This window comes from Antrostomus carolinensis, unplaced genomic scaffold (genome assembly GCF_000700745.2).
Source record: "Antrostomus carolinensis isolate BGI_N321 unplaced genomic scaffold, ASM70074v2 scaffold3381, whole genome shotgun sequence".
Classification (NCBI taxonomy): domain Eukaryota; kingdom Metazoa; phylum Chordata; class Aves; order Caprimulgiformes; family Caprimulgidae; genus Antrostomus; species Antrostomus carolinensis.
In genome coordinates, this window is record NW_010293307.1 from 44,609 (window position 1) to 65,563 (window position 20,955).

General features: G+C 44.1%; 1 protein-coding gene across 1 annotated transcript in view; it reads right to left on the bottom strand.

Annotated features, from left to right (window-relative positions):
- SYNPR (synaptoporin) overlaps positions 1-20,955 on the bottom strand; it is a 46,885-nt gene that overhangs the window by 7,052 nt on the left and 18,878 nt on the right. The window contains exon 3 of the mRNA XM_010177208.1: positions 5,152-5,350. Within this exon, the coding sequence (XP_010175510.1) occupies positions 5,152-5,350 (199 nt within the window). The remainder of the gene's footprint in view (positions 1-5,151; positions 5,351-20,955) is intronic.

Sequence of the window (20,955 nt, forward strand, 5' to 3'; positions counted from 1 at the left end):
CTGAACCGCAACTACTGGCTTCCACGCAGGGTTTTCAGCACCTCTCTGAAAGCGTTTCCTTCTGCTAACGCTCATGCTACAAAACCTTTTCATCTGACAAAACCCTCTCGTACATTTACAGCATGCAAGGGACCAACTCCTCAAACGCTGAAGCCTGTAAACCCTCCCAGCCAGAGCCTGTCCAGCCCAGCAGCACTGTTGACGGGCTTCATACACAGCCATGCAGGAGCAGAGGGAGATTTCTTTACCACAGGAGGGGCAAACCACTCAGAGGATTTGCTTTCACAGTCACAACTGCCCTAAAAATTCAAGAACCACCCCAGCAAGAGCCATAGCCCCAGCCACAGCTCAGGCAAGTGGCCAACAGCAGGTTGCTGCAAGCACCAACCACCTTCCTATGGTGGCATTTTATCTCTTTTTTAGGTTTGAACAAGGTCCCACCCCAGATGTTCTGCAGAACAAAGCTCTGAAAGAATTACATGCTTCTTGCAACAGTGTATGGCCTTGCAAGCTTGTTTCTGCCAGGGATGTGTGGAGCCCTTTGGGAGGCACCAGCGTGTGCAGCAAGGTCACCGTGGCTTGTGTTTCAAAAAGGAGATGACAAAAGTGGGCTGAAACAGCTCTTTGAAATGCAAAGAATTATTCAGGTTATTCATAATTTCATTTTTTAACTGCAAAGGATTCAGTCTTTGTTTTTTACAGATGTCTCTTTATCCTTTTCCTATCTATTTTCTAGAAAGCCAAAGGGGAAGAAATAAAACATGTTTAATCAAAAACATGTCCAAAGGGCAGACTAGGAGTGTAGTTAACTCTCTTGGTCTGCAACATATGGGAAAAACCAAATGCCTTCCTGCTTAATGTGATTATTCACAGGATTCCAGATGCAAAGGAAAGATCTCATCTTCTTACATGTAAGCATCTTTATGCACTCTAAGAATGAGATTATCAAGTAATCACTATAAAAAGGAAATATATCTCTTTTCAGGGCTATGTCAGTCACTTTTCTTGGCTAAATCATTTTATGCTTTTTATATTAATTGATTGGAATATTGATAAAGTGATTTACATTTATACATGAACACATGTGATTTTTCATGGCCAATTTGTAAATTCCCAAAGACAAGCCTGAAGGTACACAGAGACAGAGTTGTCAGAGCATGAATTTTAAATGGAGTACATAGAATGTATAAAAACGACGGAAAAAGAAGTCGTCTGAGTGATGGGTACTGGTACACATTGGCTGTGACTATTCTTTCCTTTATTTTCCCGCTCCAGAGAGAGATGGAAGCATATACCCCTGATCCCCCTAAAACTTCAGCACAGCATAAACAGGGCATGGAGGCAGAGTGGGAGTCCCAGGGTGCAGCTCATCCCTGCTCTCATTGCCAACCCAGCCTCTCCAGGGAACACGGTGTTATGCAAGTGGAAATCAGCTTAGGTTAGGCTTAGAGATGCAGAAATACTGAAAACTGGCGAGATTTTGTACATCACATTCATTAAAATCTAAGTCACCATCTCTAATTAATTTCTTTAAAATGTTTCTGGCTCTTGAGCACTAATCAGTCATTTGAGAAAGTGCCTTGCACTTGTAAGCGCCGAGGCGAGCCCCCAGCTCCTCGCCACACACATGCATCGGGCAGGAGCGCGCAACGAAATTAAAATCACAGCTGAGGTTTGCAGAGCTCAGAAACACATTGCACACATCTATTTGTTATTTAATCCCTGGCAAACTGCTCCTGTTCCTTTAGGAATTGGAAATCTGAAGTCCTCTCTTAGGTTTATCTGTCTAGTATAGGGGAGCAGAGGGTGCACTCAGCAAGGGCTCGCTGCTGACAGCCCCAGGGGAAGGGGTGACTCCCACCTCCGTCACAGGTGAATAACACAAGCAGGGTCCTGTGCAATCAAAGGGAAGATTTTTATCCCCAAAAACTGCCAGGTAACATCAGCAACAGACATGGCTCTCTACACAGTGCCATCCAAACAGCTACGGAATGAGTTAATGGCTTCTCCTGCTGGAAATATTTCCTTGCCATGATGCCTCACTTCACGCTGAACTTAAAAATATTTTTCCACAGTTAAAGTGATGCTTTGCTGAGATCTCAGCACATGCAGTTGGGTTTCCCTATATTTGTATAAACAAGGTAAACTTGAAAGGTTTGTGACTGAATTTTTCTCTGAGCTTTTTGTGACTTAGTGGTCAGTAAATTCTTTATAATTGTATATTCTGCATCCGGTCAGGCTGCTGCAAGTAACGCATTGGTGGTGCCCTGACTGCCTGTGCAAGGGTTTTTTGAAAAAAAAAAAAAAAAAATTTGAAGTAAAAGCTTTTTTTCTTTTTTTCCCCCCCTCCTCTCCCCACTTCTCTCATACTGATTTTTCAAATCCTGAAAATTTGTCAGGAGGAAAGGCAGCCAGCTCTGAGAGGGAGCTGCTTAAAGGCAGGTGTCATCCCAGACTGAACAAGTAGCAAGCCAAGAGGAAGTACAAAGCTGAAAATGGGAATGATTTTAAATATGAGATTGTGATCAGGCACTGCAGCAGAAGCAAGGACAGATGAAATTATCATCTTCTAACTCTTCACTAAGAGGCAAAAAACTGGTCGCCTGAAACCGGTGTTTGACACACGGTGATGAGGAAGGAGCGAGGACTGCGCTGCCACCTGCACCGACACGTGCTGAGTGACTGCTGGCTGGACTCAGGCGTGCACAAAGCATCCCAGATTCCTGCAGCACTTTTCTTTGGGAGGAACAAGCCCAGGGATGAGACATACTCACACATCTGATTTGATATACGTGTGATCTTGCTGAGTACGTCAGCTCAATGTAGCATCTGCCTGGAGCTGGAGGATGCATCTCCTTCCTCCTTTGCACAAGGCGTTACATCCCTTCCCTTCGGTGAATCCTGCAGCCGTGGGAAGGTGATTCTCATTCCGCATTTCCCTTGAATTCCTCCTGCCCACAGCTGCTTACTTGCTCTCTGCATTTTCCCTGCGTCTCCACTGCACAGTGGGACTCACACCCTGTCCCAATCAGGCTGTGATACTCCAATCATTGCACTGGGCAGAGACGTCCACATGAAAAAGAATCTTTTTTTCTAAAGATACCCAACACAACAGAGCTGGCAATGCAGAGGAGATGCTGGAGCATGTGGCTGGGGCAGGCGTGAGCTGAGCATAACCCTAAGCCACTTCCCAACATCACTCACTGGCAGGAGCTGCTTTTGCTGTACGACTCAGAAGTATTTATATTCTGAACAAATAGGGTCATTCAGGCTTAGTTTAAGGACTGAGAAATTGCAAACAGCAGCTTTGGTAACAGATACCAGTTAAATTTAACCTGTAGATTCAATTACAATCCATTATGCAGAACAAATTAAATCAATGCCATGTTAATGCTGCAGCGGATTGCGCCGTGCATCCTGTGACAAACAGCACAGCAGCTGTGTCAGGAAAATCCTGGACAACAGCAAACGGCCACATCATAATCTGACATATTAGTATTATTTTTTCTCTTTCTTTTCTTCTGTTGCTGCACAGAATAATGTGATTGGTCAGAAGACAGAATTATTTTCCACAAGCAAATTAAAATGACAGATCTCTGCAACTCATCCTTTGATGAGACAGTTTGAAATGAGATATTACTTGATATCAACTCAATCAAGCAGAAGCAAGGCACTTTATTTATTTACTGTTTCCATAGGGACCCCTTTGTCTTGCCTGTTCTACCTCTCCTCTGTGAAGAATTCCCGTCCTTTCCTCACCATTTTCTAGGGAGAGAGGAAAGGTTCCAACAACCCCAAATTGAAAAGGACTCATTTCCTTTGATGTGGAATGAGAATTTTTCCTTCTGTATCAATTCGTCAGTTTTGAATCTTGCAAACTTAAATAGAACAGCTCACATCTCCTTGCAGCAGGAAAGTCTTTCCCTCAAAACCCCACAATGCCAAGATTACCTTCCTACAGTTTAATCTTCTCTTTACTGTTACCGTCGTTATTTCCTTTAACAGGTACAGCCTTTCTGCACTGGTGATTTATTTTCCTTTCTATTACATTTTTCTGTTTCTCTTTATCAGCGCTTTTCAATCATTTAAGGCACAAGTCTCAGCCAAATAACTGGTTTCTGTCAGCCGTAAACTTTATATTTTTCTCAAATCCAGAACTAACTCTTGCCTTACATCAATCCTCACTAAGCTCCCACCAGCCTCCCTTTGAATTGCTCTTCACACCAAAACTGCAGGGAAATATTTCCTCTACCTTATTGTAACCTTATCCTCACAGTCACGGAGAAGAGGGCTGCTCATGGAAGGGACAGTGTGAGACAACCCCACAACCCCTTCAGATGCAGAGACCCGACCCAACTTCAGCACAGCAGGAAATCAGCTGCTGAGCAAGACCAAGGGGTGGATGATGGGGAGTGATGCACTAACAGGTAATGGGCATCTAGAACAAAATAGCTCTCACTGGCTTTACAGTCTTGATTTATAAAAAAAACGAATGCACAGCAGGACTTGATTTTTATCACAAGCCTTCAGGAATCAGGAAAATGAAAAATAAAGGCACGAACAGCCACAGCTTGGCGGGTGCACTGAATAACTGGAAGGGGAGTAGCCTCATAAACCAGTGCAGAGACACAAATGTGCAGGGAGCTCAGGATAATACTGGACAACCAGCCACATAATTCTCCAAGGCAAAATAATTTGTCTTAACCCAGCAGTAATTAGCAATAAACAATCACCCTGGCTAGGCTTTGGTCAGGGACGTGGTTTCATTTGTCTTCTAGAATGATACCTAAGATCTCTTTTTCCCTTTTTTCCCCACCGATGAAGCTCTGCTGTCACAGATGTATGGCTTGGACCCCAATCCTGCAGCACGTTCATTATTTGGGTGAACTTCAACACTGCAGGCAGTGGGAGAGAAACAGGGAATCGCAAAAGTACCTACAAGGTAAGGACTAAACTCCACCTGCAGGTAGTCTCTGTTACCCTTGATGTTAAAATTTCCGATCACCATTAAGATTAAAAAAACCCCAGGTGAATGCAGAGATGCCTTGGGCATTGGGACAGTTGGATCTCCCAGATCACACCACAGCTTCAACCTCCAAAAGAGCAAGAGGTTAAGACCTATGCCTGAAGGCGCTGCAAACGCACACTTACAATTAGAGGTCCTCTGTTGTTTTCACGGTACTTGTTCTGGAAGAAGATATAAACCACGGTGGCAGCCAGTGAGTAGAGGAAGGCAAAGACTGCAATGGTGACAAAGAACTCTGCCGAAGATGAGAAGTCCCCTATTAAGGAGAGCTTTTCTCGGTGCTTGCCTTCACAAGTTGGAACGTCGAAATTCACTTGATGCAACCTGGAAAACATCCCAAAGAGCAGCAGGTGAAGTACAGGAAAAGGAAATTGTTACCAGAATAAAGATATAAATATATTTGCTGTGTCTCCCTATCTCATTCCTGATGCACATTGATCTCCTGCTTGAATAACTGGCCTTATAAGTAGCCTTGTAGGCTGTGCTCTTCAGAGCTGCTCATACACATGAAGTTACTTCCATGTGAGCACCTAGGTGAGACTGAGGACCTGAACACATCTTTTAACCAATTTTAGAGAAAAGTTGATGTTCTGATAGTTTGGTACAATACTCCCCTCCCCCTACCTTCCTCTTTGGGCTTTTGCCATGGCAACAACCGAAAAAGGATAACAGGAGAAACTATTTGATTCTCACAATCAATTCTTACAATCAAGGTGGCAGAAAACAGGTCTTATCCTCTACATTAAGGATACCTGTATTGGGAAGCTCCCAGTTCCTTATGTAAAATAGCTCAGTGCACAGCTACCTGTGGCTGTTAGCCCATAGGACTGCCAACCATACAGTGTCTCTACATTAAAAGCTTTTAAAACCAAGCCACAGCAGAAATGCACAACTTGATTCAAAGAAACAGTCTGCATGTCCTGGTTAAAGCAATCAAAGCCCTAACCTTGTACTCACGCATCGTTTGCGATCAGTGACCGAGCTAACAGATTTGTGGTTCTGTCTGGTAGCTCCCACCAGACCTTTCTTTGCTCTAATAATTTTAATTTCCAATTCAGAAAGAGAAAGAAGATCCTCAGAGAGGGTATTTTGACAGGTCTTGGTGCATGGCCTAGATTAGCATCAGTAGGGACATGGGGCCCAATGAGGGACCATGCTGTTGTGCTCTGTGCAGGGAGAGCAGAGGGGACGAAGCCAGCAGCAAGTTAACAACAGCAATTGAAGAAGTTATGATCTGGTGCAGAAAAAGGATGAGGCCTTCTGGGAGACATTTCTCTGCTCAAGAGCAATTAATGTATGCAACAGCAAGCCAACGGCAGCAGCAGCCATGAATATATGACTAAATAAAAAGTTAGGTGCCCAGAGGAAAACAAAGCACCCGCAGTAGAAATCACAGAAGATGGATTAATGGACATTGGAGGATTACATGACTTTTTGCTTTTCCTGGTCCAAACTAAATGTACCCGAACACGTAGGCAGAACCTTTTCATCAGTGGTTGATGCATAACGCTGGTTATTTGCCTCAGGCATCTTCTTCCCTGAGCTTCTGTCGTTATAGTAGTGGTGGGATGAAAACAAGAAACACGTCTGCCTAGATTGCGGAGATGAGCAGCGGCTGAGTCGCCTCCGCTACGCAAACACAGCAAAGTCTGACGAAAGCTGAACACGAGAGACTCTAATGCTCATGATCAGACAGTTCCCTGACTTGGTTTCAAAGCTTCCTAGCGTCAGTGCGTGCACGCTTTTTGTCAGGGCTTATTGTTCTTTCCTAAAAGTGGAGGGAAAAGGGGGAAGAAAGATTTCCTAGTGCCTGACATGCTAATTTTGTAGCCTGGAGAGAAAGCGGCTTTCTTTTAACCATCACTAGCATTATGGAAAGATTTGAAATGCATGATTTGCATGGTTTAAAAAGAAAGTTTTCTCTGCTTCCCTCATGCCTAGCTTCTCAGATGCTGTATTGATGCAGAATAAAACTGGGAACCTGGTTCAAAATCCCTTGAAAACAGTGGCAGCCTCTGTGGGGTTTTGGATTAGGATGAAACTTGGTCCTATCCCTCTTTCCCCAGGGGAATGAAATGCTGTGTGACCAGAAACTGTGCTCATGGTCCCCATCAGGTCTCATCTCCAGGGTTTGAGGCTGGCTTCAAGCCAGGTTTCACATTCCACTCAGCCCATGGGGCTGCAGCTGGTGGCAGGGAGGACACCTGCGATGGGGTGCAGAGCCAGAGTTGGGGACCACCTTGTGCTCCCGTTCACTGGCAGACCAAGGGTCTCCTGATCAGCCCAGACTTTGCAACTAAACACAAAGGCATTCAAGGTTGGGGGTGAGGGTTTATTTATTTATATTTTTTTTCCCACCTCTCAAACCATCAAATGCTTAATTAAATAGCATTTTCTGAATCTTAAATATTAATTAACCATGTTTGCTGTGTTTGAACAGCCACACTCAGGTACCACGGCTGCTTTCTAAGGGACTTGCTGCGGGGTTCAGTATCTACTTTTCCAGCTAAGGACAGCGAGAAGGCTCTGGCCCCTCACAGGTAAGCCAGGCTTTGCTGCGATGGTGGGAGCTCCATGGTTTTATGTCACCACCTCACACTGCAAAGAGGCTTTAGAGAATTGCTCTGGCCCTCACACTTTTACAAGTACTGTGGATCTGACATGAGCTATACTAAATACTGATTACTTTTGGGAAAAAAAAGTTGGGAACAAGAACAAGAAGGCAATTCTGCATGCATTTTATCATGTAAAACTTGTCTTTAGGGTGGCTGGTTTTTTTCCTCCCCTGGAGTCCTGAAATAGCACACTGGGCAGTGCATGGTGTTGCAAGTCGCAGTTCAAATTCCTGTGCATACCAAAGATGAAATAAACTAAGGAATGTTTCTATCAAGATTTAGACTGGGAGTTGCTGCCCACCCCCTGCACCTCCAGCTGGCCTCAGTCACTGCAGCCCCATCCAGTCTAATCACCAACAACCCACCAGCCTTTCTGAAACATGGTAAAGTAACCGAGACCACTTTTCTCTTCTATTCCCTGTTTTCCTGACTGCACCTTAGTTCTGCGCCATGAAAAACCAGATAAAATGTTCATACATTACATTAACATCTCACTTGTATCTTCCCAGCAGTGCTTTTGTGGCCAAGCACCTGTCAGGGATACCAGATCACAGAAGCCTTTTTCCATCAAGTTATTTTTATTCACTCGCTTCTCTTTTTAGATTTCCTTAGCATCTAAGAGGATGTGCAGTAATTGGTGCCTCTTGTGGCCACCTCACCTCTGCCCAAACAACCGAGATCTCTGTTGTGCAAAGAGACTCAAAATAGACCATGACTCAGACCTGGGAAGAGAAGAGGTGGCACAAAAGAGAGGTGAGTGAGCCAAAGCCTGGGGCGGTTAGGGTGGAAGCTGACTTCACAAGATACATTTGAAAAGTTTCTTTAAAGCAGAGGAAGAGCAGTGACAGAAAATCCAGTTTTACTAATTGAAACCTCTTTGATCTGGAATGGCATCTCAGAGGTAAAGTTCTGATTTTTCCACCGATGTTGCTGAGTCAGCCTTTCTGTGGGCAGGATGGCTTGGCGATTACTCACAAAAAATTAATTGCCTCTACCTTGCCTCCCACTTTTGATGTAATTCTACCTGTTCCGCCTCTAACTTCCTCTGACTTATTCTTCTTTCATCTTCTCTTATCTCTCTTTCTTCCCCCACCTTTTTGTTCAAGTGATTCTTGGCCGGTGTCTTCCTTCTGCTGCTTTTCTTATCTCCAGCACCACCTCTGCATTTCACCTTTGCCTCTCCCTTTCCTAAACAAGATCAGGAGCCCTGTGATTGCAATCACATCCTTTGCACTTTGTCAACCTCTGAGCAATACTGTTGGGCTGCATTAGCAGAAGTGATTTGCACTGACTGATGGACAATACAACTAAGGAACACTTCAATAATAAATGTACCTAATTAGGGAAAATGAAAAACCTTCCTTCCCCAAGTTCCTCTAAAAATCAGCTGGACAGCACTTTTTGCCTTGTTCTGCACTGAGTATTGTTATTAATTCAGAATAAAGCAGATGACTTGGGAAGGTGACCTGGCACCCCACAATCAGCAGAGCAGCACTAAGGTCAGCCCAGCTGCCCATCGCTCCTGACCCCATCCCCTTCACCTGCTGGGTCTCTTTGCCAGCAACAGCAAGCCATCCAGGTTGGAATTCCCTCAAATTCACTTGAATCTGAAGCAAGTCCACCAAAGGCAGTCAAGTTTCAGTGATGAACTCACAGTAATTAAGGGCTTCTGAGGTTTCTTCTACCATTTGGCAAACTTTCCGTTGCTGTGGGAAATATGATGACAGGACAGCTGTATTGTCTAGCTTGACAAGATCAAAGGAGGGCAGGCATGTTTTACAGGGGAAAAAAGGGATTTTTACATCGTTCCACAATAGCTAAGAGCACTTACGTTTTCAGACACTAATTACCCCTGCTCTGAAAACAATACGTGAAGCCAGACACGGCGAACAAAGCTACAGCTGCTGTTACATGTGCGTGGGGGAGCAGAAGCTGTGCTCTCTCCATGTAAATGTGAAGTTGTCTTTCTTTCTTGAACTTCCCTAGTACAATATTCAAACCACAATTTGCTTTTAATTATAGCCCCTCTTTTTTTCAAATCCAGTCCACCTGATGATCCTTGAGCACAAAAATGGTCAGAACCAACCACCTCAAAGACCCACCTTGTCCCATGTCCCACTCTACCAGCAGACACAGAAGAGTCTAAGCAAGAGAGTATGCACCAAGTCATCTAATCTCACCTGACTCACAAACCTCCCCCTTTAGCAATGCACACAGGGCTTAGACTTGAAACCAACAGAACATAAAATTAACAGCAAGTACACACTCAAGTATTATTGATGAACTGGCACAGATTTCCTCTCCTGGGATTTGATCAGTGCCTGGATTAATAAATAACAGATAAAGTTCTGCCTCCCAAAATTCTCAATGGGGGTTAGTATTTCTCCATTCCTTTACTAGGATGTGGTGAAAAAAGGGCCAAAAAAAAAAAAAAATCTGTTTTGGCAGATTGTCCTATTTTCTGAAAATAGTATCTTGTAATCCACCCCCTGACTCATCTACGACATGCTTGAGCAAAATCTGCAACACCCACACACATGCTTGCAAAAATCCAGAGATCTATTATCTGTTCATTGGGCTTTATTTCCCCCTCACTTGTTTCTGGTAGTCAAACTGTCAATTGTATTTACTGTCTGCAAAGCAATGAGAGAAATACACCACTGGAAATTCATTACTGCCGGTAGTGCTTGTGGAGGAATCCGTTGTGAAATGTTTTATAATCTCCAAAATGAGGGGGAAAAAATGAAATTTCAAAATACAGTAGTGAAATGCTGAAAAGCACAGGGTCCCTGAGCAAGTCAAACTGCTCTGATGAGGCACAAGAACAGGACAAGGGATTTCACTTTCCTTTTGCTGGGACACAAAGCATAAAGGCAATTCTTTTAGTTAGCCCTGGAAACACTGCAGCTCCCTTGTTCCAGAGGACTGTGCTGATGTGTTTGCATACCGGTGCCTCCAGCCAGTCAGTCCCTGGGTAAATGCCCCTTCTCAAGGTGCCGAGTATGGATTTTCCATAGGGTTACTGGAAGAGCACAAATAAATGGGAGCCTTTCCTCTCACAGCAGAGCTCACCATTCCCATAAGACTTCCCTAGAGCTATTTCTTGCATGAAGAAAAATACTTTAAAAGTCACCTTTAATACTCAGGTAAAAGTGGAAATCTGCCTAAGATGGAAAGGTCTTTTCTTGAATAAAATCAAGGTCCACTGACTCTTCCAACGCTGTTCACAGGGCGCTCCCCAGGAGGAAGCAACGCACACAGTGCTCCTCACTGCAAAGAGCATTTTCCCCAGCACTGGGCAACCTGCATGTTCAGTGCTAAGCCCTGGCAATATGAAAGGCTGCCCACACGGCAAGACACAGGCTTCCTTCCAGCCTTCAGGAGGGTGGATGGAGCAGAGCTCTGCAGCTTTCTCCTCCTCCCAGATCTGGTCTCCGAGGACAGACTCCTGCATGGGAACCCTGCAGTGATGAAGCCAGGCCACCAGCTCTCATACACACCCTGAACTCTTGCAGGGGGAGCCACTGCTAAGCAGTTGCCCTCAGTTCATATTTTTTGTCAATTATAACCAATATCTAGTAATTTCTGTAGGATCTGAATCTTTCCACCCCAGCATCCTGGAGCCCTTGAAATCAGTCTCTTTTTGAAGCAGCCAGCCAGTTAATACCACAGTTGAACTGACTGAAGTCATTAATGCTGAAGTTCTCTCCAACCCTTCAAAATCCAACAGCTGAAATGTTACTAGAGCTCTGGACAGCTGTGAGGATGTGATGGGATTAACCCAGCAGAAGGACAGCAGGCAACACGGAGGCAACTGCTCCTTGTTTTGCCCAAAGGCTCCCTCCTAGCCTTCTTGCACCAGTGATGTTCTGGCAAAAGCAAAGTTTGCCACCCCTTTGCTAACAGCAGCAAGACTGTTTCTCTCCCCAAGCCTGCTCTCTTAACAGCTCTTTTCCCAAGATGAAGAAATTACCATTTACTTTGCCACCTCCCATCTGCCATGACACACATCCCAGTGCTGCCTGCACGTGCCTCAACCATTCGAAGCTGTGAGGTGCTTATCAGTATTTCCTAACTGTCCCAGCAATTTTCTATACCTCACTTTACCAGCCCCCAGACACAACACCTCATTCAGACACACCAGCATCCAAAGGTGCCTTCAGTATTGTCCTTTCCTTGGCCTCCTCCACTTCCAGAGCAGCAGAACATTAGTTTCTACCACATATCTGTCCCTACAAAATCAGATCATTTTTCTCTGACGATAGGAAACAAAAATTAAATTCTCCAGCTGGCTCAGCAATCCAAGCTTGGTCTTTTGTTTCTTTGCTTTCTAGAGGAAGAGAGATTACAGTTTGCTGATCAAAGAACATTTGTATTTCGCTTTGAACTTCTGTCCTCTCAATGAAACCTCTCAATTTCTCACAAAAAATATCCCAAAGCCCATATCTCTCTAGAATTATTCAACGCTACCAGTAGTTTCACACAGTTACATACTTCATCTTGCAAATATTTACTCTTAACTCCTGTCCTGGGCATTTGGATATCCTAAAGATCTCTACTTGGTCACAGCTGCCTTCAGCAGCTTACACCCATCCAAATGCATGTCCAGAGCAGTATCATCAAAAACCCCAGAAGATGCTGCTGAGAAACTGACCAGGAAGGTTGTACCAACCTATATTCTCTTCTGGTTTATGTCCAGTCAAAATAATGAAAGATATTTCCCTCTCCTCATATTTTCAATTTCTTAACTTGTCAGGTTCCCAGCCCTCACTCACACGTAGTTGTTGTGCAAATATTTGGCCAGGACTATTTTCCTCCAGTACAGTTTTTAATAGGACAAGCTGTCAACCACAGTTGCTGTCTCAACACACCACATTGCTGGGAGAGGTGGCAATTCCCCCAGTGCCGGCAGCTCAGAGTGGACATGCCGTGATACCTACCCAGAGTATCGCAACACTCATGTCCTCTCCTCCATCCCTCTCCACCTCACATCTCTTCTCCCCTTAACACAGCAAGTCAGAGACCTTCCGAGGTGCTCAAGTCTCCAGGAAGGGAAGTTACAAAGCCCTTTTGAGGTCACTGGAACATGGACAACCCTAGTGGTGGCAGGGAGAGGGCACCAATGCCGCATCTGCAGCTTGGGAGCCCTCTCGAAGGACCTGTTCCCAGTGATTGCATTCACAGAACTCTTGGAAAACAGTTTGCACAGCAGCTTCATCACACTCCTGGAGGAAGAAATATCCCAGACATGTGCCAGGCGTAGCAATGAACCTCCCCAGACTGCGCACGTAACAGTAATGCAAACCCTAGTACTCTGCCGTAGCACCAAAAAGGAAATGAAACGGCTCATTATAGAACACGCGCCGCCGGGAACGCTCGGAAAGCTGAGTGGGTGATCCCAACCCCACTTCCAAGCCTACATCCAGACCCAGATTTATCTCCCGAGATATTTTCACAGCTCTTCTCAGAAACACACATTTTTCCTTGCTGTGCAAACAGAGCTTAGCACTCAAAGACATGCTCCACTGGTCTTTACAAACCCAAATACCTTCTCAAACTGGGTACTTACATTCTTTGTGGTACAGACTGGTGGCACTGCTCTCTGATTTCCCTTCACTGAGCTATTTTCTTGGGGTGAACTGCTTCCTAGTCACTGGGAAGCTTAGCTACAACCTCTGAAAGAAGGGAACCCTTAAAAAAAGTCATCATGTCCATGGAGCAACACAAATTAAGAGGCCTAGAAATGCCACAGGCATGTATTTTTATTGCCACACACACACAACTGTCCAACGCTAGCTGGTCCCACCATTAGATCCTGACTGAACCCATGACTTTGGTGTCCCACCTGCTGCCCTCTCCTCTGGACAGACACAGGAATCAGCTTCCAAACTAACACGCCTCTATCAGAGCAGAACAAAAAGTTCAATTTGGAGAAAAATCTACAAATATCTAAAGATCTGGAGATATAAAGCAATAGAAAGCATAAAGTAAAGGCCTAAAAACCAGTCATTGAATCTAGTAAGACCATTTCTGAGAAGTGGGTGTATCAAATTCCTGGGCAGTGCCTTTACAGGAGTGGTGTGGGACTTACTGAGCTCCTGCTTCTGGCACCCCAAGACGCTCTGCTGCTGCCTGTATCAGCTCCTAACATTCACACCACCTCCAACCCACCTTGCCTTCCACAATCAAATGGGCTATTAACTCCACATAAAATCAATCCAAATTCTTGGTCATCACCTTATGTTCAGCCAGAACTACCTGAAAGCCTAAATACTTTGCCCTGTGAGAAGCAGGTACACATACAGTTTAACTTAGGTCTATAAACCTTGAAAGCAGTAATTTCACCTCCAAGACCAGCTGAGATAAACACAAGAGCAATTACAGGAGATACAGCAATGTTTATTTCTTTGTATTATATTTGAAGATTAACTTTGTATTTTAACTATAATTTTCCCAAGTATATTGTCCTAAGGTACTTAATGCAATCAAATTAAGTTCTCTCTAGAGTTTTATGGCATGACTCCAAGAAAACTCCCAGTCAAAATATTTTCATTCAAAGTACAGGTCAAATCCTTTTCTCAGGGAGTCCTTGGGTTCACTCAAAGGCTGAGCAGCACACAGGGCAGGAGCCAAGGCAGACCTGCGGGTCTGCTGATGGACCTGCTGACAAACTGCTGGCACCTTCACACTGAATAACCCATGGGAATCCAGATAGGACAGCAGGAGGTACCTCATTGAGTGGGGCTATGTGAGATAGGGTTGGGTACCCATCTTCTCCAGAGTCCATTGAATAAGAAATATTGCATTAAACTCTTTGCAAATAAACTCACTTAGAAACAACATGTGGGAGGAGACCAAAGACATCCCACACATCCAGTTCCTTACGGTCCTGGGGAAATCTTCAGGGCTGCTGCACAGCAAATGCAGATTTGGGAGCAGGGGAAAGGAGAAGGACATGTGTTTGATCGTCCCCTAGCTGGGTCACCACATGCTGTCTGGGCTATGGGATCAAATGCCAAACAAAGCAAAGCTGAAGAGCTTCTGCTTTGGTTGCTTCTGTACTGGCAGCATGAAAACATGCGCAAAGAAAGTTGCAAGGGAAGTTGTAAAAAGCCTGACTTTTAGAAATAGCCTTTGTGGCAGTCACAGATAAAACACCATCACTGCACAATACTGCAGAGACTATTCATGAATATATATTAAAAATTCAAATTTGGAAAAAGCTGCATATATTAACAAATCCAAAAGTGACTTCCACTTTAAGAAATAATTCTGGCTAAAGTATTAATGAGGATTTTTTTCTGGCACCAAGACAGCATTAAGCATAAAATACAACCTCTATGAAGCAAAATAAGCCAGTCTGGATCAATACCATCCAAATTCATCAAGAATCCAATTGCTCTGAGCACCAAAAGAAAAGCTTCTACAATTTAACGAAGATTTAAGAAGCAGTGTTCTTCCTTCTTTGCAGCAGGCACCACCTCCAGAAAGTTGCTACCACTTTCCTTCCCCATTTGCTTCCCAGGCAGATGTGTGTCCTGGAGCTCTGTGTTCATGCAATGTTCGTGCATGGACATTCATAACAGAAGACAACGTCTGACCAGCCTGAAGAGTTGCAAAGCAAGACAAGTCTCCTCTATGGCCCCAGTTCAGCACTCAAGGACATGAGTTGTAGGGGATTAAAAACTACAAAGTCGAAGCTGGAGAACACTGAGAATAGTGGCAGCTGAGAAGATCTCAACATCTGGAAAAGTCATCTAGTCTGCAGAGGTGCTGCCCCGTGACAAGAGGATGGAGCAACCAGCCTCTCCATGGTTGCAAAACAGACTGGGGACTTCACAGTTTTACAGATACTGGTGGCCAGACCTTTTTGTACTACTCAAGCAGTGTATTTATGCGCATGGCCCAACACACCAGCGGCAGGAATGAGCAAAGACTTTATCCATCCCTGGGCTGTGGCTTCCTGGCTGTGTACAGAACAGCTTGGCACAGAAGCTAAGCCGTTCAGATCAGCTAACAAATTGTGGGGGTGATGGATGATCTCTTCCTCCATATGACATGGTGCATCAGGTGTGATAAGGACCATGTGCCCAGGATCAGCCTTAAAGAGAACGTGAAGATGTAGCTGTATCAGATTTCTGGTAGTTTTCAATAGATCTTATGCAGGAACAAAGTGTCAAGTGACTGGAAGCATCTCCCAGTCCCTCACTGCTGGGAAGAGGACACTTGCATTTATCCACAGTGCAAAAAAAAAAAAAAAAGTTGAAAACTGGCAGTAATAACCATTCTTTGGCCAAGCTGCCAATCTTGAAGATTTCTACAAAGTGGGTTTTGAAGACTGGAATTGAGGTCAGGAAGGGGCATTCAAAACTAGAAAAGCCACAAAACCAGCCTTATTTTAATCTGTTTCAATCAGACCAGCAATGATTTCAAACTCCTCAACAACAGGAATTAAGTTGTACATTGTGTTCATGGACAGCCACAACTGCAGAACACAGCTGTCCAGGTATGAAAGCACAGACTTTTTTACCCCATTCTATTATCCACTTGGTCTAGGGAAAAAAAAACAAACAACAAAACATCCCACAGGACATGCAGGAACAGAGAGAAAAACCAAAGACAGTATCCCCAGATACTCATGCACACTGGAGAATGCTGATTTGCAGATTTTAATTATTTCAGTAGTCTGTAGTGATGCACAACAAAAATCATCTAAGGGCTCTGAATTATGGCGTTCATTCCAGTAACTAGAGCTGTTTACAAAAATGTGATTTTTTCCTATTAAAAAACTATGGTAATACAAAGCTGAAAATAAATACATTTATTGTGCAGACCTGGATCACCTTTTCCCTGACCCAGGAGATAATATAAGAGCAAACAGCTCTAAGACAATGGCTCATCGATCAGAGCACTCAGCTTGGCTGTGCGAGCTCCATGTTCAGGTTACTGACAGACTTGCTTCAGTACAGAGACTTGACCGAGGTCTCTGATGCCTTCACCACCAGGGAAGCCATGTGCTGGGGCCAGACTGTAAATAGCTCAGAAAGTTCTTGTGTTCATGTCACTATGAAATAAAATCTTTTTAATACATTTCCATTGGAAAAAAAAAAAAAATGAAAAAAAGGAAGCTGCAATTTTCTGGACAGCATTACAAATTACCAGAATGTATGAATCACAACTAAGAAAAAAATAATATCTGTATTTCCTAGTTAAAATTATATCTTAATGCTTTGGTCTGCTTTGCAGCATTAGGTCACATTAAATTTGAAGAGACTTTTGTGAAGGTGTCACAATTAGAGATACTGTATCCTGAAGGATTTATTTCCTGAATTTTGCTCAGCAGGATGCAACATTAGGCTCCTCACTCACATCGCTTCCAGTTTCCACTAACAGTAGTTAAAGCCTGGAAGTCCCTGTTAGGCAAATTTATTCAACAAAAGAACAAAATTAGGCATAAAAAGTACTTCTGAGATCAGGGTTTTAAACTGTTGTGGAAGAAGATAATTAAAGCCATGACAGAACCCTTAGTGCCCATTCTAAGTGGCCAGTTGATATAATCGGGGTATTGATGAAAATCTCCAGCTTCACTGATGCATTATTGAACACCTTCCCTTGTCAGTTCAGATCTTAACCCCAGATCTACAGTGCTAGATGAGGTGGTCACAATTTGGCAAGAAAAGGGACTAAATTGATGCATCTTTCACAGACTGACTGATTGCAGATCCAGAAGGGACCACTGCGACCATGCAGCTCATGCACTTTGCTGCTGAGCTTCACCTGACCATTCCCACAACTCCTGTTTGTGCAAGAGCACAGCTTTTCAAAAGCACAAAGTTTTGATCTAAGGAGTTCCAAGATGGTTATTTCTCCTTTCATTAAGCTCGAATGGATCATGCAGAGTTTAACCAATGCCTCTTACCTTCCTGGGAGCTCTGCCAAATCCGCCTGGGAACTGGGGCACCTACATTTTGGCACAGAAGACACCAGAAGCTAGTGCAACTTCTGCTGGCTTGCTTTTGCTTCTGTCTACCCACAGAAGTGTTTGAGGCCACAATTTGCCTTTGCAGAAGGGGCACCTTCTGTGCGATGAAGATGTGTAAAATAAAACATGAAGCCTGGGGAGTTTAACCAAGTAGATGACTCAACTGGCACAGCAGTCCAAGACAGCTGGGAGGAGATCTTGCCACAGTTGCCTGAAAGTCAGAATTGCAGGCAACTTCTTAGCACTGATGTTTAAAGATCTCCTATTTATCAGCAGCTCCTGGTCTCCCAGTCATAATAGACATTTATAATCTTTTGGCCAAAATATTTTCCGCTGAATTCTGAAGTAAGATTTACTACAAATGGATAATAATAATAATAATAAAAGGCTAGTACACTTTGTCACAGGAATGTGCCAATATTAACAGAAGCTTTTTCCAATGAAAGATAGCTGCAAAGCACAAAGAGTTAGCTACTTTCTCCTTGATTATAATCTGTAGCTTCTAAGTAGGCAATTTAGATCTGGCTGTCATATTTCAAATGAAAGACTGGCCTACCCATTGCATACAGATGAGGCATACACTTTAAAGGGTGCTCAATGGGAACGTCTTTAATCAAATGAGATGCTTAGAGAGTGAATGAAAAGCTCCTATAAAATACAATTTCCTTGTCCTTCAGAAGCAAGGATTACTTCAAGAGACAGTTTTACTAGCACACTGGAAAGATACTAATAGGTGATTTAAAATAAAATGGAAAACAACATTTGTTTTGCTCACTGCTGTGATACAAAGATGTGTACAGACATATACTTCCATCAGGCTCTCATGTCAGCACTACCAGGCAATCCCATTCTGTTCCACTAGAAAACATGACTCAATTCTCCTAACATCTATGCACGTACTTACCTTAACCACTGGCCTAGGTGAGACTGTTTAAAATTTAATCATATGATCCTCTGGGCCAATATCTTCAAAGTAGCTTGCAGGATGAAAGCCACAAGAAAAGGCAAGACATATTCTAAATGAATTGCCATGCAGCATTTAACTTGGGGATACCCTGTGTAGAAAGGTTTAGCTAAAGCACCTCCAAAAGCTAAAGGCAAAGAGATTTTAGTTCAGGATCTGCCTCGGGACTTAACAGACAGCACACTTGTGGGACTGTATTGAAATATGGGTCGAGACCAGCCCTGAGGAAAAGGTCTTGAAGCGCTGGTGGAGAAGCTCAACGTGAGCCAGCGATGTGTGCTCACAGCCCAGAGGCCAATAACTGTGTCCTGGGTTGCACCCAGAGCAGCATGAGCAGCAGGTCGAGGGAGGGGATTCTACCCCTCTGCTCCACTCTCCTGAGACCCCACCTGCAGTGCTGCCTCCAGTTCTGGGGCCACCAACAGCACAAGGACATGGAGCTACTGGAGTCAGTCCAGAGGAGGCCACAAGGATGATGCGAGGGCTGAAGCAGCTCTGCTGTGAGGACAGGCTGAGAGAGTTGGGGCTGTTCAGCCTGGAGAAGAGAAGGCTCCAGGGAGACCTTCTAGCGGCCTCCCAGTACCTGAAGGGGCTCCCGGAAGTCTGGGGAGGGACTTTCAACAAGGGTAAGGAGTGACAGAACAAGGGGTGATGGCTTTAAACTGGAAGAGGGGAGATGGAGATGAGATATTAGGAAGAAATTCTTTCCTGTGAGGGTGGTGAGACACTGGCCCAGGTTGCCCAGAGAAGCTGTGGATGCTCCTCCCTGGAAGTGTTGAAGGCCAGGTTGGATGAGGCTTTGAGCAACCTGGTCTAGTGGAAGGGATCCCTGCTCATGGCAGGGGGTTGGAACTGGGTGATCTTTAAGGTTCCTTCCCACCCAAACCAGTCTGTGATTCTGTGAAATGCTCCTGGCAATGAGCTGCCTGTCTATGCAGAGCAACATCATGAGAGTTTCTGCTATGCAAAATTTCATTTAAATCAGTAGCTGAAGCCCAAATGTTGCAGTGCATCTCCACCACTTACAAGAAAAACATTAATTTTGTGACATGAATGATTATGCAGCAAAAATCTTCAGTACAGACTTGGTACATCAAGCCTGACAACTCAGCTGGCAACCAAAAAAATTTGCTTTTATAAGGATTGGTTAAAAAGCATCTCAATATGATGAATACCAGCAACAAATATGTGCATGGCAGGTGTACTCTTCAAACACTTATTATCAAAGTAAAACCAATGAATAGCAAAGGACATGAACAGCAACAAAATGTTACTGGGATTGGCAAAAAAGAATAAAAATAAATAGGACCTTCACCAGGACCCTTACTACAGAAAAAATATTGCCTCAGGGCACTTGGATAAGTGACAAATCCGATCTGAAAAGGTGATGGACTGAGAGTAACAAATAATTCCAAGATGTTGATTTTTTCCCCCACTCAAAGAATCATTACTAGGGTGAGGGTCAAGCTGATGAACATCCTAATGTGTGCCAAATTTGCAACAGATACTGTACCAAGCACAGATCCTAATGCTGAGAAAAACTTCTGGTGTGGAACTAGAGAAGGTTTTTTTCCATATTTGAACTTGTAAAACTTTTGAAATACATATACAGGTATCCAGAAGAAAGGTCAATTTGTGCTTCAAAGCATGAAGAGGTAAAGAAATCCTTTGTGAAGGAACTAGAAACAGGCAGAAGAAATGAGAGAAAACTTAGGGTGATTATTTGAGACAGTCATACAAAGATCAGCTTGGACATGGAAGAGTCTGTCAGGATACACAGAAAAGTGTGACAGAGCTCCGGGGAACACTGCTGGGGGTATCAGAGGTTTGGACTACAGGGTTCTTCGCACATTAAAGGGTGACCATGGGGTCATGGATGTGGGATGCAGGAAGCTTATGTTAATCTGTGTAGCTGCAGATGGGAAAAGCATCCACCTCATCTCCCATTCTGGGAGAGATGGTGGAGTCAGATTTGGGTTCAGTTACCCAGCAGTGACCCTGGAGAGACTCCCCTGTGGCTACTGCGTCCCAGCAGCACGAGTCCAGAGTGGGAGCCCTGGCGTGGGGTACCTCTCAGATGGGGAATTGCCCACACTCCTGCCATGCAACAGCCCCACACAGGCTCTCCTCTGAAGGGATGACTTCTCCCAGCCATGCATAAGCACCACTTCACTAGATTACTCTGATGTCCTCTTCAGTGATTCACTTACTTATCTGTATTTCCTCATTCTTCCTCCCTTTTCAAAGGGCAAATGAATCCAGGCCCAGAATTAAACTGGAAAGAAAGCCTGATTCTGGCAGAAATGAGAAGCAACTACCTTGTACAGGGGGTTTCTTTGGAGGTTTTTTTGTGCTCCACAAGTTCCTG